General features: G+C 44.6%; 1 protein-coding gene across 1 annotated transcript; it reads right to left on the bottom strand.

Moving 5' to 3' along the window:
- Positions 1-7,078: 7,078 nt before the first annotated feature.
- Positions 7,079-12,881, bottom strand: LOC148509240 (interleukin-1 beta-like). The gene is made up of 7 exons (XM_088443199.1): positions 12,780-12,881; positions 12,609-12,663; positions 12,125-12,170; positions 11,443-11,662; positions 9,954-10,133; positions 9,144-9,286; positions 7,079-8,005 (listed from the first exon to the last, which is right to left on the bottom strand). The coding sequence occupies exons 2-7, from the start codon at positions 12,653-12,655 to the stop codon at positions 7,790-7,792; spliced, it is 852 nt and encodes a 283-aa protein (XP_088299325.1). The 5' UTR covers positions 12,656-12,663; positions 12,780-12,881; the 3' UTR covers positions 7,079-7,789.
- Between the last annotated feature and the right edge of the window lie 2,275 nt (positions 12,882-15,156).

The following is a 15,156-nucleotide window of genomic DNA, read 5'->3' as shown; positions in this document are numbered from 1 at the left end:
TTTCTCAGGAGCCGGCGTGGGTTAACTCCCTGACGAGTTCTGTACAGCGCTTGTCAGATGTGTTGCAGGGGGAGGCTGTGATGCGGCCACATAAACGGCCGGTGGCGTCTCTGTCGGCTCCTTATGAGGATGATGAAGGGACGTCTGATGATGGGGAGATTCTGGATCCTTACGATCAGGAACCTCTCCATACTAAGGATGCTGACGCTAGGTCCAAGGTGTATATTCCTGGACTTATTCGGGCAGTCCGCACAGCCTTGGTGATTGAGGACGAAGTTCCCCCAGCGGCTAAATCCAAGTATGCCTTTTTTAAGGATGTGAAGGGTGACGCCACAGTCTTTCCTCTTTCGGGTCAGTTGGTGGACCATTTAGAGGAGGCTTGGAAACAGCCTGGCAAGCGATACCAGCCGCAGAGGCGCCTGGCGGTGGCTTATCCGTTTGCGGATAATTATTTTGCTAAGTGGGAATCCCCTCCACAGGTGGATTCTCATGTGACACGTCTTGTCCGTAGTGCCACATTGCCGATGCCATCCATGTCCTCCCTTAAGGATGCTACGGACCGCAAGGTGGAGATCTGCCTGAAGTCCACTTATTCCCTTGCGGGGGGGGGGCAGCGCGGCCGGCTATGACCATTTGCTGGGTTGCCAGAGCGATGGAGCGCTGGGCGGATTCATTGGAGGCGTCCTTTGATTCCGACTGTCCGGCCGATCAGGCGGAGTTGATTGGTAATCTCCGTGATTCGGCCACTTATATCAACGAGGCGGCCTTAGACATTAGTACCCTGGTGTCTCGAATTTCTTCAGCAGCGGTGGCTGCTCGTCGCACCTTGTGGTTGCGATCCTGGAAGGCGGACGCTGATTCCAAAAAGGGTTTGGAGGCGTTGCCCTTTAACGGAGAAGTTCTCTTCGGTCCAGATCTGGACAAGATTGTGGCCACGCTGGCGGCAGCCAAATCGGGCATGTCTCCCGTCGGCCGCTGTTCCTTCTGGTTCAGGACCATCGGTCTTATAGGGCCCAGGGCAGGCCCAAACCACAGTCTTTTCCCCGACAGGCTGGTCCCAAGAAATCGGCCAAGCCCCGGAAGCAGGCATGGAGTACCAGACGTCCGGCCCCTAAGCCAGATGATAAGCCTGCGGCCTGACGGTCCGGGCCTCCCTTTGGGGGATCCCAAAGTGGGAGGCCGCCTGCTGCAGTTCGCCCAGTGTTGGTCGGTCACCACGACAGACACTTGGGTTCTCGAGGTGGTCTCCCACGGGTACGCCCTCTCTTTCCGGCACAGAGCCCCGGCTCGATTTTTCACCATGGGTCTGCCATCAGACTGGAACAAGGCCACGGAGCTGCGGAAGGTCTTGCACACTATGATCCAGGCTGGAGTTATAGTGCCTGTTCCATTCTCCCAGAGGGGCCAGGGTTTCTATTCCAATCTCTTTTTGGTGCAGAAACCCAATGGGTCGTATCGTCCGATTCTCAACCTCAAAGCTCTCAACAAGTCTTTGCGGGTGCCGAAGTTTTGGATGGAGACCCTACGGTCCATCATTCTGGCGCTGGAACCTGGGGACTACATGGTGTCATTGGACATACAGGACGCTTACCTGCATGTCCCTATTCTTTTGCGCCATCAACAGTTCCTCAGGTTTGCAATCCGCAGCGACCACTTTCAGTTTCGGGCGTTGCCTTTTGGCCTGGCGACAGCACCGCGTGTGTTCACCAAGGTGATGGCGGTCATGGCGGCTTCTCTGCGGCTGCAGGGAGTCCGCATGTTGCCGTACTTGGACGACCTTTTATTAGTGGCAGGATCTCCGGAACTCCTTCTGCGCCACTTGGACCTGACCATTTTGCTACTGCAACGGCACAGCTGGTTAATAAACTGGCAGAAGTCCACTGTGATCCCGTCTCGGCGGATTCTGCACCTTGGAGCCTTATTGGACTCGGGACAGCAAAGGATCTTTGTGACGGGGGAAAAGATCTCTGCTTTACAGTCGAGGGTGCGCAGTTGTCTGCACAGCCGCCGGGTGTCTCTACACTCGGCGATGAGGTTACTGGGCTCCAGGGTGTCGGTGTTCGACATGGTGGAATATGCCCAGTTTCACTCCAGACCTCTGCAGCACCTGATCCTGTCCAAGTGGAACGGGCTGCCTCAGTCTCTAAAGTCCCAGACGATGGTGCTCACCCCGGAGGTTTGCCTGTCCCTTGCCTGGTGGTTACAGACGACCCATCTCAGCAAGGGACGTCCGTTCTGGGTACCAAATTGGGTCCTGTTGACAACGGACGCCAGTCTTCGGGGCTGGGGAGCAGTTTCGGGTCCACACTTGTTCCAGGGCAGGTGGACTCCGACAGAAGCGGAGCTTCCAATAAATATCTTGGAACTCCGTGCGGTCTTCAATGCCCTCCAGCAGGCACATCGGGTTCTCCAGGGTCGCCCAGTGCAGGTCCAGTCGGACAACGCTACCACCGTGGCCTACATAAACCAGCAAGGAGGAACCCGAAGTCGGGCGGCTCTCGTAGAGGTGTCTCGGATCCTGGTATGGGCGGAGCGCAATCTTCCGGCCATATCAGCTGTCTTCATCCCGGGAGTGCTAAATTGGGAGGCGGACTTTCTAAGTTGCCAGGACGTTCATCCGGGGGAATGGTCCCTGCACCCGGACGTTTTTCAACTACTGGTGGACAAGTGGGGTCTTCCAGAGATCGACCTCATGGCGTCCCGGCACAACAACAAGTTGCCGGTGTACGGGTCTCGCACAAGAGACGAAGAGGCGTCTCTGGTGGATGCTCTGTCCGTCCGGTGGACGTTCCGGTTCGCTTACCTGTTTCCTCCGGTTTCCCTTCTTCCACGGGTAATCCGGAAATTCAAACAGGAAGGAGGGACGCTCCTGTTGATAGCTTCCGCGTGGCCCAGACGGCACTGGTTCTCAGACCTTCAGGGTCTGTCCGTGGACAGTCCTCTGCGGTTGCCGCTACGACCGGACCTTCTGTCGCAGGGTCCTTGTCTTCACCCGAACCTGAATCGGCTGTCTTTGACGGCGTGGCTGTTGAGACAGCCATGTTGAGGTCCAGGGGGTTTTCCAGCTCTGTAGTGCGTACCATGTTACGGGCTCGGAAACCGTCTTCCGCGAGAATATACCATCACGTGTGGCATACGTTCTTCCAGTGGTGTCGACCGAGAGGTTATGCACCGCGGGAGTTTCGTCTGTCTCGGATACTCGCCTTCCTACAAGCGGGACTAGACCATGGGCTTCGCCTTGCTTCTTTGAAGGTACAGGTTTCGGCCCTGTCTGTCTGGTTTCACCGTAGGATTGCTACAATCCCCGATGTGCGCACCTTTATGCAAGGTGTTCTACGCATTCAGCCGCTCTTTGTTCCACCTGTGGCGCCTTGGGATTTGGCTGTGGTCCTGAGGGCTCTCCAGGGACCGCCGTTTGAACCACTGGGCTCAGTGGATCTTAAATGGCTAACAGCTAAGACTGTTTTCCTTCTGGCCATTGCTTCGGCCAGACGTGTTTCTGATTTAGGGGCTCTTTCTTGTAGACCCCCTTTCTTGATTTTTCATGGGAACAGGGCAGTGCTCCGCACTCGGCCTGAATTCCTTCCCAAAGTTGTTTCCCAGTTTTCATGTTAACGAGGAAATAGTTGTTCTGGCCTTTAACTCACCTGGCCTTTCAGTGAGTGAGGCCACTTTGGATGTTGTGCGGGCCTTAAGGACTTATGTTGACCGCACTTCTTCGTTTAGGAAGTCGGACGCCTTGTTTGTCCTCTATGGCTTCCGTAAAAAGGGTTGGCCTGCTTCAAAGCAAACTTTGGCAGCCTGGATCCGTATGGCTATTTCTGAAGCTTATCTTCATGAAGATCTGCCGGTTCCTCCTTCTTTGAAGGTCTGTGGGTCCTTCGTGGGCAGCTCGACGTGGTGCCTCTGCAGTCCAGATCTGCAAGGCTGCTACGTGGTCCTCTGTCCATACCTTCGTGAGGTATTACAGGTTTGACACCTTCGCCTCTCAGGATGCTTCCTTCGGGCGGCGGATTCTCCTTTCAGCACAGGAGCATCCCCACCCTTAAAGGATACTGCTTTGGGACATTCCCAAGGTATCCTGTGGATACCCTATGGACCCTGAAGTAGAAAATATGAGATATGGTAAGAACTTACCTTTGTTATCTCTATTTCTACGAAGTCCATAGGGTTCCACAGGACTCCTGCCCTGTCGCACCTGTGCTGCAGATGGGCTTTGTTCTGGTCACCGGTTTTTCCGTCTCCCTCTGGTGAGAGTGTGATTCTTGTGTGTATCCAGATCTTCTTTCTCTCTCTTCCTTCTCCTCCTCCGGCCTATGGCTTGGTAACTAACTGAGGTGCCTTGGCTCGGGGGCGGGGTATAGGAGGGGGACCCTAGTGCATCCTGGGAGGCTGAAAGCTTAACTTTATGGTGCCCGATGACTGACATCACACCTATACCCCAAGGTATCCTGTGGAACCCTATGGACTTCGTAGAAATAGAGATAACAAAGGTAAGTTCTTACCATATCTCATATTTTTTCCCGGTGATTTCAATACCGTTACACATCACCAGCGATCAGTGGTGTTCCTCCCCGCGTTGTCACCTGGTGCAGGGAGGGATGCTGTGCGGGGCATGGGCTTGTGGGAAGGAGGCTTGGCCTTGTGGCCCGAACCCCATCCTGTGATTTTTACCAGGGGTCTGAGCGGGGAGTGCGGACTGCCCTGTCCTGTGTCCAGTGCCGGCTCCCTCACAGTGTCAGGAGCCGAGTGCTACACTTAATACTACAGTGCAGCACCCGACTCCTGTCACATAGCGGGAGTCTGCTTAGTGTCACCCCTCGGCGTTTGACACAAGGTTGCGGTCCGCACCCCCCTTGTGACGCCACTGCCAGCGATTATGCCTTTAAACACAAAAAACACCATAGAATGGTTGTTGGTGGTGAGATGCCCTTTCCCAACTTAATAAGCAGTCACAACAAGTTTATGCATTATGCTGCCAATTATTATCTCTAAGCTAAAAAAAAATAATCATTTTGTCTTTGGGGCACAGTTATTATTAAATTAATATATTACAGGATACAAATGACTGTATTATTGAATAAGAGGACAATGTTATTTTAAGGAGCAACTAAGTCTATTTTGCCTGGTTATTATTATGTTGTGAATGGCCATGCATGCAGTTTGGGCAATCTCGCTGTCCAGCAGCAGCAGCACCTCTATTACTGGCGGATTTCCCAGTGGGCTTATTAGCAATTTGTTACATTGCAGATTTATAAACTCAATAATTTGTCATGAGAACATTAAAAAAAGAAAAAGCCTGGAAGGCAATCTGCGGTGTGTATTAGTCTTCAGAGGTTTTGCCTATGATAGCTTGTTTAGTCTCCTGAAAACAGACGATCTGACTAAATCGCTGCCTGATGGACTCCGGCCTTGAACTTATTTCTCATTTAACACAACACTGCTCATTGGTCAGCAAGTAGCCTTAAGTAGGCCATAGTGATGCATTTTATATGAGCTCTTTACTATACAAAAGTAGCATAATGTCAATGAATAAAATAATTATTACTATTAATATGGTAGGATTTGCAATTTAAACTAACAACCTTTATAGGAAAAAACATAAATCACTACACATTCCCGTAAAGCTGCTCTGTGAGACACTTCCGCTCAGGACCCATTTTTCATAGTTGTTTGGGACTCGTACTCATTATCAGTTTTTACATGTGTTTTACACGGGATAATGGAGCTCATTCAGAGTCGGTCGTGAGAGCTGAGCGCTCACGTCCGACTCGATGTTGCCCCACAGCTCATGCGCACGACGGAGCCGGCTTCGTTGCGCGCATGCGCAAGACCCGGCTGACGATGGGTGATCCGTCGTTAGGGGTCTCGTTGTAGACGGGGCGAGCTGTCGATGTTGAGTGACAGCTCGCCCCATTTTCTGGGTGGGCCGGGGGCGTGCCTGGCCAAACAGAGGCGTTCCAGTAGGAACGCGTGCCGTTTGGGGGCGGCCCCACTGACATCATCAGTGATGTCAGTGGGGAGCTTCCTGCTCGATCAGAGCAGGAAGCTCCCTGGGGCTTAAGGTTGACGAGACCCTACCTTAGGGTCTCGTCGTAAGCCCCGATGGTCGCGATGGTCTTGACCATCGCGACCATCACCCTTGTCGGTCGTTAGAGCTGTGGGTGTTAACCCACAGCCTAACGACCGTCATGGAGGCGGCCGTTCAGGATGCAAGCGGCCGCCCTGTTTCAGAACGACCGCTTGCATCCTACGACCACCTCTGAATGAGGCCCAATACCCCTACGATCGGGATGCCGGCTGCCAACATCCTGATAGCCGACATCCTGGTCGTAAGGAGACCAGGTCAAGGTAAGTATCATCCGCGGGGGGAGGTTAGGTTTAGGCACCTCCAGGGTGGGGGGTTACAGTTAGGCACTATGGGGAGTTAGGTTAGGGTTAGGCACTAAGGGGGAGGTTAGGGTTAGGCACTAACGGGTGAAGGTTAGGGCTAGGCAATAAGGGGGAGGGTTAGGTTTAGGCACTTACCGGGTGGGTTAGGGTGCGGGGTTGGGAGGGCCAGTGGCCATTTTAGCCTTACGGCAGGTCTGACCTACCGCAGCCTAGGGAGCTCTTCTGCCACGCAGGGCTGCGTATGCACTTGCAGGCCCATGTAACGGCGTTCAAACGCCCAGGGACGCCTGCGTTTCCTTAACCACCCCCGTCAACACCCCCAAATGGTCACTTCCTGTCAATCTATCTGCAATGGGCCTCCGTGATCTGCTGGCTCACACTACGGTCGCTGCGGGATCGCACAGCTGCCTTCGCGCACATGCACTGCAAAGCATACACATGTGCAATGGCAAACAATCGCTCAGTCTGCGTGCAAACTGCAATAGCGGCCACCCCTGAACCAGGCCCTCTGTTCCTAAAGTGATGAACTACTTAATGTGTCTATTTGCCACTTTTGCTTCATTACATTGGGACAGCACGTTCCTTATAGACCGATGTCCATGTAGATTATAATGCTTTATTCACTTTATTAAAGATTACATTTATCATTAAGATTTATACTGATCTTCCATGTGTCATTCATAGTTCTTCTGTATATATTGATTTGAAAGATGTGTGGTTCGTAAAATTTCTTTTAGAATTTTAGCGCTCTCTAAATTCCTTCCTCTGGCTGAGCTGTAGTAGCTTTTCAGAAGACATTGGCTGCGTTTATATGAATTTGAGTTTGATACGTCTTTTTAAGCAAGCATGTTTATTAAGGTTTGGGTAAACTTCTGTCCATCGTATTCTACCTTTCATCTTAACATTAACCCCCCCTCTTCCCAATCCAGTGGGCTCTTTCTTCATTATTGCATCTAAAACCGCATCATTTTTTATTTGTAAACCCAGCAGAAATATAAATGACATAAACCACAAGAATGATTTTTTTTCCACCATAATTTTTACCTATATTACCTCAAACCTTGTTATAAAAACAGCATTTTTTACATAAATAATAAAATATTTACAGCTCAGAAATACCAATAAAAACCAAATTACAAAAGCAATATTAAATACAAATTACAATAAAATCTCATCACATATATAATACACACACACACATATAAAACTCTTGATAGAGTTACTGTTTTTCTCTGAAAGAGAATCTGAACTTTATGAAAGTAATTACAATAAAACACATTCCGTTACATCTGACCAATGACTCAGAGTGTCTGGAGGACAACTCAAGTCAGAGGTGTAACAGAAGAGACACTGGCTCCTGGGCTGTACATAGTACATACATAGAAGTGGTTGGATCTCAGACTTCTTCTGGATGAATCACAAAATCCCTAACAAATACTTGATCATTTTGTGGCTTCATTTGCACAAACTGGTGCTCCTCCTGGGATGTGCTAATATACCATCCAGGGAAAGCCACTGATTCAAAGCTGGTGTTGTTACTGGTGTTTTGTGCTTTGTAGAAGAGATAGGGCAGTAGGTCATTGTTCTTTTTCCCTTGAATGTTGGTGACCTCCTGAGAGAAACAGACAAAAGAAGAGTTTAATTGAGATTCAGGAAATTATAGACAGCTGAAACTTCACACTGTTGCCTCATTACTTCCTACTTATAAAAAGTTAAGTTACAGTTGAATCACCAAGCTTCCCGGGCAGAACTTTACACTTTAGGTCAGCAGTGTAAGCTTTTTTTTTTTTTTTTTTGCAGAGACCTCATTTGCTTTCTACTAAGGTTTCCTCACATTGTTTGTCTAAAACCTATTTACATCTGTGAACCAACTTTGTTGTGAATCATTGTTCAGTCTTGCAGAGATAATGCGCTTTGAATTTTAATGACGTAAGGGGAACTACACAGCTGCTTCAAATAATATCCCTAGTAGTGGTGTATTTTGTGTTTCTTTACATTATATAATTAAAATATCAAAAAGAACAATAATTGTATTTGCGCAGAAGATGCAAATAGAAATGTCGAAACACAGAAAACAGTATGGTTGCAAAATTATATTAATACTTATGCTTTGTACAGAGATGTTCTGATGTAGATTGGTGCAACCTGTTAGTCAAGCCCAGGGTTGTACTGGCCCACAGGGGTATAGGGGAAATCCCTGGTGGGCCCCACTGCCTGTGGGCCCACCCCTCCTCTAGGTGTCAGGTTCCAGACCCCAAATTATACATTGTTACTCTATTAGATGGTCAGTTACCAGGAACACTGATCAGCATGGGGGCTTGGTTCTCTTCTATAGAAACTACACCAAGATTTGCCCATTGGTTAGCCAAGCATCTGTGGTGGCGGTCCATACTCATTAAGCATTCCCCCGATGGACTCTTCATGTCCCAGTCCGACACTGGTCATGCCTTCTCGTTTCACTTCTAACCGGTAATTCCAACATGTCTCAACTGAGTGACTATACTGATAGAGCGGGACCCCCTTTAGAACATTATAGTTACATTTGTTATGCCAGGTTCTGCTTATCTGCATTTGAATTTGTTTAAACATACTTTTCATTGTTTAAAAAAATCAGGAGAATGCAAACGTAGATGTGGAATACGTGTTATGAATAAAATAAGCAGTGCTATTATTTCAGCTGCTTTATTTATGTTTGAAACCGTTGGCACAGAGATACCAAGGCCTCCTGGCAAGAACAGCCATATACTCACCGTCAGCGATAGTACTGGGGTATCGGCCTTGTCTTCTTCAGGTATGCAAGTTAAAAAAAGGTTGCGACCAGCAAGACTCAATGTGATTGGACGTTTCTCTACCACAAGAGGTGCTGAAATGTAAGTGCCCACATTTATCTTTGCTGCAAAGAAGGCAAAAAGGTGTGTAAATAATTTATTATTATTTAATAATACAATGTTTGTGTATATGGGAGTGAACAATGGGTATGCAATTATTGCATATTTTTTTATGTATCAGAAACTGTAAAAATTTAGTGAGATATTAAAAATGTAGATAAAAAAAATACCTCAGTGCACATGCTTAAAGTCCTTCAGATTTCAATGTATTGTTGTTAAGTAGGTTTAGCCCATGAGGTTCACAGAAAATCATATAGTACGTTAAATTGATTTATTTAAATCACATTTGATAACCCAGCAAACGTCTTATAATATGATCTAATATTTGTTGCATCTCTGTTATTAATAAGGTGTTACAACCTCATTATTATTGCAGGACACATACAAGAAAAATTGTTGCAGGAATTGGTATGACGTGCCGACAGTCACATTGTTGACAGTGTAATGTCGAATAGAGTATGCAAACACGGTAGTAATTATTATTATGTTATTTATATGGAGCCACAAGTGTTTTGCAGCACCTCAGTTAGCGCATTGTAACCGCATTGGCACTGTAACTTTAAGTGTCGTGTTGGAAGTTATAATGTGGATCCAAATTACAATTCTTGAACTAACATGACTAGCATGTCGCCATGCTCTCTACCAGAACCTAATGCGTAAGTGATGACTTACCTTCTTTCTCAAGATTCTTCCCCTGTAAAAACAAGGCCACAAGATGTGCACTACCTGGAAATTCTTGAAGTGTCAGACACTTCTGTCTGTAGTCTCGAATAATGTGGACAGTTGTTTTACTATAACGGAATTTGGGTGGGGACGCCCATGATTCCTCTATGTTGTTGAAGGTAATTTCTTCTATTGAATGAAAAAGAGCAAGTTTAAAATGTTTAATTAGTTTCTTGTACATGTACTACATTAAGTTGTGGGGATGTGATTATAAGGGATAGATAGACAGTCAGACAGAAAGTAACGAAAATTTAGACTGCTATTACTTTAATTGTAAAATATTAATATCTGTTCAAAAACATTGTTTAATGATATAAAAAGATTATGCTTTAAAGTAAGACCTGAGTACTACATTAACAGCTGTATCACACAATTTACATTCTTACAGCAATTCACTGGTCTCATATGTAGCTCAGGGGCTCTAGGAAAATGCTGAGTGAGTATAGAAAATTCCTGCCAGAAAATCAAGCACAGTTCAAAAAACAATGTAAAACAATGAACACCACTAAAAGCTGTTCATTGAGTGATTAAACTGTTCAAATTATATAATATTTTATATATCAGCATCTTTCACAGTCCATATTATGATACTCAACATCAGAATCTATAGGTACATATTTAATGAATACATTAATTAAGCTGTTTTTATAAAAAAAATATATATATTCATTACATTGTTAATTAGTCTATTCATGTCGTGAGATTATAATTTATGTCATTCTTATAACTGAAGAAATGGAATCATTGTATGAAGTGATATTTGGTGTGTCGTGTAAGATAAAATATAAAGATATTGGTAGTACACAGTCATTTTGCAAATATACAATCCTTAAAATGATTCTTTAAATGGTATGAGTTTTATTTTGGGCTAGAAATAAACATAAAAATAATCTTGTTTAATACACCTATTATTATACGTCAGCCTCTTTCAGGCACAAATTTGTAAGCATTAAAAAGCATTAAAAGTTTAATTTTCAGCTCAGAATTAGAAAATCACTAATACAGTCAGATATTCAACTTCAGGAACTACTGTCACATTTTTATTCATTCATATTTTCCTGTTGACTATTATTCTTATTAAAATATAACTTTAATCAGTCTTCCAGCTGAAAAAAATTATATAGAATGCCAAAAAAGTTTATTGTTTATGATAGATTAAGAGAGAAGGTGACCTATGTGCGGGCCCCCTCCTCTCTCTGCGGTGCAATTGCAAGTAAACTGTGGCACTGTAACAGAGTCTACTGCACATGTACCATGTTCCCGGTGATTTCTGTGCTGTGCATGCACAAAACTCCTTGATAATATATTTTTAGCACATAGTAGTTTAGAAGAAACAGAATCATCAGGGTCCCACTGGAAATGTCAAGGGGGTGCATTTTTTACTTAATACCCACTTGTTAGGTTGGTTAAATAAATCAATAACTGCAGTTGATCTTACCTTCCACTAGAATGTGGTCCAGCAGGTCACTGTCATCAAAGCAGGATAAATTGTTGCAACTTTTTCCTCCCTTCAGCTTTTCCACAACCACCACCAACATTATTGCCTTCTTGAAGGAGCGCAAAGGCTTTGTAGGCTTTTTTATATCCGATTTTATTCCAGATCTGCACGTTGACCAACTGGTGTGACACGAGTTCCATTTTAAATGCTTCATACTGGTCTATGCAACAGAATGTAACATTTTTAGTATATATTCTTTTTCTTTCAATGTGAGCATGACAAAATTCTTAACCATCTTTTTTTTTTATATAAACTACTAAAAAGGTATTTATTACACATATGGGTTTTTTTGGCATATTTTTTTAAAAGAAATAATAATATTTTTATTTCGATAGTGCTTTTATTCCAAGGGGGCTCAATGTGCATACAGATTAGAAACACAATATAAACCCTAAAAGCATTTTTTAATGTTTAAATGGGAAAGATATATATGTTTTTTTAATATAGTTTTTTTCTATCAATATAAAACATTCTAATCATCACAGAATTGAATGCGTATTTTGTTTTTGATCAAATGTATAAATTACTAGATTAATAGATTTTTTAAAAAAATAAAAACTGTTGCAGATTATGTTAATTTTACTGGAATTAACTAAAACAACAACATTGATGTGGAACTTACCTTCATTTCACAATTATAGTCAGCAAAAAATTGTTCCTGATTTTCACTAAAGGTAAAAACAATATAAATAAACAAATGTTTATTTTTTACACACCGTGTGGCACAACTAAATATATATATATAAATATATAAATGAATAAACATTTGTACCAATGTAGTGTATATTATAAATTGCCTGTATTGCCACTGATTTAGACTGTGGCAGCAAGAACGTATATGTTTTGTATACTTTGCTCCCTTCCACAGACAGCATTTGTATTCATATAAACAGACAGCATTTGTATTCGTATAAAGTATATTTTAAAATGCCTGTATTGTCACTTTAAGGTAATGTAAAATACTCTGATTTAGACTATGCAAACAAGAGCATTTATAGTTTTGGATTTTAGCTTCTTTCAAAATGAAATTCCCTGAGAGGTCTGCCTTAATCTGCAACATTGTAGGTTTTTAGCTAACCATTACATAGAAGAATATGCTGTATTACCTGTAGCTATCCATTGAGATAACATTTAATTCAGGAACTTCTGCCATTGTTCTATCTGTAGGGAAATAAAATGAATCTTAAATAAATAAGGAAACATAACTACATTACTCACCATAACCTATACAGAACATATGTGGAAAGTAAAAGAGAGACGAGAAAGTCACTTATTACCTTTCGGCAACTCCAATAATGGTCTCTTTCTCCCTGGAGAGCAAATGTCATCTGCTTGTATAATCTAGCTTGTCCCTGCACTTCAGAGGTCTTTATAGGCAAATAAAGGCGTGAAAGACGGATGTTTAAGCAATGCTAGATTTCCTCCCCCAGACACACTCTTTGAACCTTGGTAAAAAAAAAAAAGTATTGTCCGGATGTGGGTATGACGTGTAAAAGTTCTGTGGGGGGGATTTCTTCAATTTCAGTGAAATCACAGTTTTATCACAACACAGATAGTATAGATGGCACCAACAATATAAATATATTCATGTTATGACTTGCTCAATTGCTGAAAAAATATATTGGATATTTTTGTTGTTGTAAATTTTGATGTTACAAAGGGATAAAATAAAACAGACTATACACCTATGAAAAGGCTATATTTATTAATCCATCTCATAAATAAAGAAAAAGGGGGAAAAAATAAATAAAACATTTGAGTTTTTCTGATACTTTTGTACTATAAGTGTGCTTTTTGAGTAGGTGACCCAGAGCTGTAAATTGTCATTTTGATGCGCTGTGCGAGAAAAAGGATCGGCACCCCATCCCCCTTCCTAGTTTTCTTCACAACACAGTGCCTACTCATGCCACCACCTGTTACTGAAATGTAAGGTCATTTTAAAAAAGAAAAATGTTTTCTATTAAATCAGTGTCATCCAAAAATATACTGGCAGGTTAATTGGCTCCCAACAAAAATCAACCCAGTTATCTCCAATATCTGCTGCAGTCCCTCCATTTCTTTAGGTTTCTTTACAGGCTGTGAAGCTGTCAGATTTACCAGTTTCGGAGCTTTGCCCCAGCAGCTGACACCATCTGATGATGACTGCAACTGCTGAGCTACATTTCAAAGAATTTACCAGGAAAGGGTAAACACTCACCGACAATGGCCACCGCACATGCATGGTCAGCAGACCACACATTTAACTTCTTAAGGGATGGACTCCTTTCCGAGCCCCTGTTACTGCAGTTGATTAATAATACATCTGGGTGACCTATAATTTCTTATTTGCATGAACAGCAGTGAAAAGAAATAATAATTAGTGGGTTTAAAACCCAAAAATTAGTAAACATGACCCCTTGTCACTTGGCTGCCCCATGTTTTTTTTTGTTTTGCAACCCCTGTGTAACGCCTGTGAATGAGTCTATTCTTACCTATATGGCATTTCTGCAATGGGGAACCTCTGAAGAAATTGGTCCTCCCTGAACAGGCAGTGTCTTTAGTTGGTGATCACTATTCATGTAGGAGATCACTTAGGGCCTGATTCAGACCCGTCGCTAAGCTACGCTAAACCAGACATTGCGATTTGCATACCCGGCCCCTTTTGGCAACGAGCGAGCGCAGCTTAGCGACCGGGTCTGAATCAGGCCCTTAGTCCGGAAGCTGCCTATTTAAATAGGAATAAAGCCAATGTCATCATCATGCAACAGAGGTTGAACCAGATAATACATAATAATAGCAGTTTTGGGGCAGGACAAAATATATTTGCTAAGTTGGTACCATTTGTGTCAGTAATATGGTTTCTTTACAATTAGTGTCCTTACTTATTATTAGAGATGAGCGGTTTGGATTCTGTGGAATCCGAACCGCTCCGAACATAGGGGATCCGAGTCCACCCGAACCCTGTTCGGGTATTCCCCACCTGACTCGGATCCCCGTTCGGGGCCGAACGGCGGCCTCCTGATGTCGGATTCTCGTATGAGAATCTGACGTCAGGGCTCCCTTAGTGTAGGGCAGTCTGCCCCACACAGACACAAACACACAGCCACCAGCGGCAGCTGTGTGTTTGTAATAGCAGCCAGTGAGAGTCAGGCAGACTCTCATTGGCTGCTGCACGGAGGGAGCCGGTTGGAGCTCACTCATGAGCTCCGTCTTCTGACTCCCTCCACGCGTAATACAGCAGAGCAGAGTGGACAACGGCAGGAGCGGGGATTCAGGTTTGTTTTTATTTATATATATGTGTGTTTGTAATGGGGCGCTACTGGGGGCATGCTAATGGGGGCACTGCTACTGGGGGGCATACTACTACTGGGGGCCTGCTAATGGGGGCACTACTACTGGGGGCCTGCTAATGGGTGCACTACTACTGGGGGCCTGCTAATGGGGGGCATACTACTACTGGGGGCATGCTACTGGGGCATACTACTGGGGGGCATGCTACTACTGGGGGCACTACTACTGGGGGGCATAATACTGGGGGCACTGCTACTGGGGGGCATGCTAATAGGGGCACTGCTACTGGGGGGCATACTACTACTGGGGGCATGCTAATGGGGGCACTACTACTGGGGGGCATACTACTGGGGGACATGCTAATGGGGCACTACTACAGGGGGG

This window comes from Taudactylus pleione, unplaced genomic scaffold (genome assembly GCF_031769625.1).
Source record: "Taudactylus pleione unplaced genomic scaffold, aTauple2 ptg000329l, whole genome shotgun sequence".
Taxonomy (NCBI): Eukaryota; Metazoa; Chordata; class Amphibia; order Anura; family Myobatrachidae; genus Taudactylus; species Taudactylus pleione.
The sequence above is the reverse complement of the archived record's forward strand: the minus strand, read 5'-3'. Positions and strand labels throughout refer to the sequence as shown.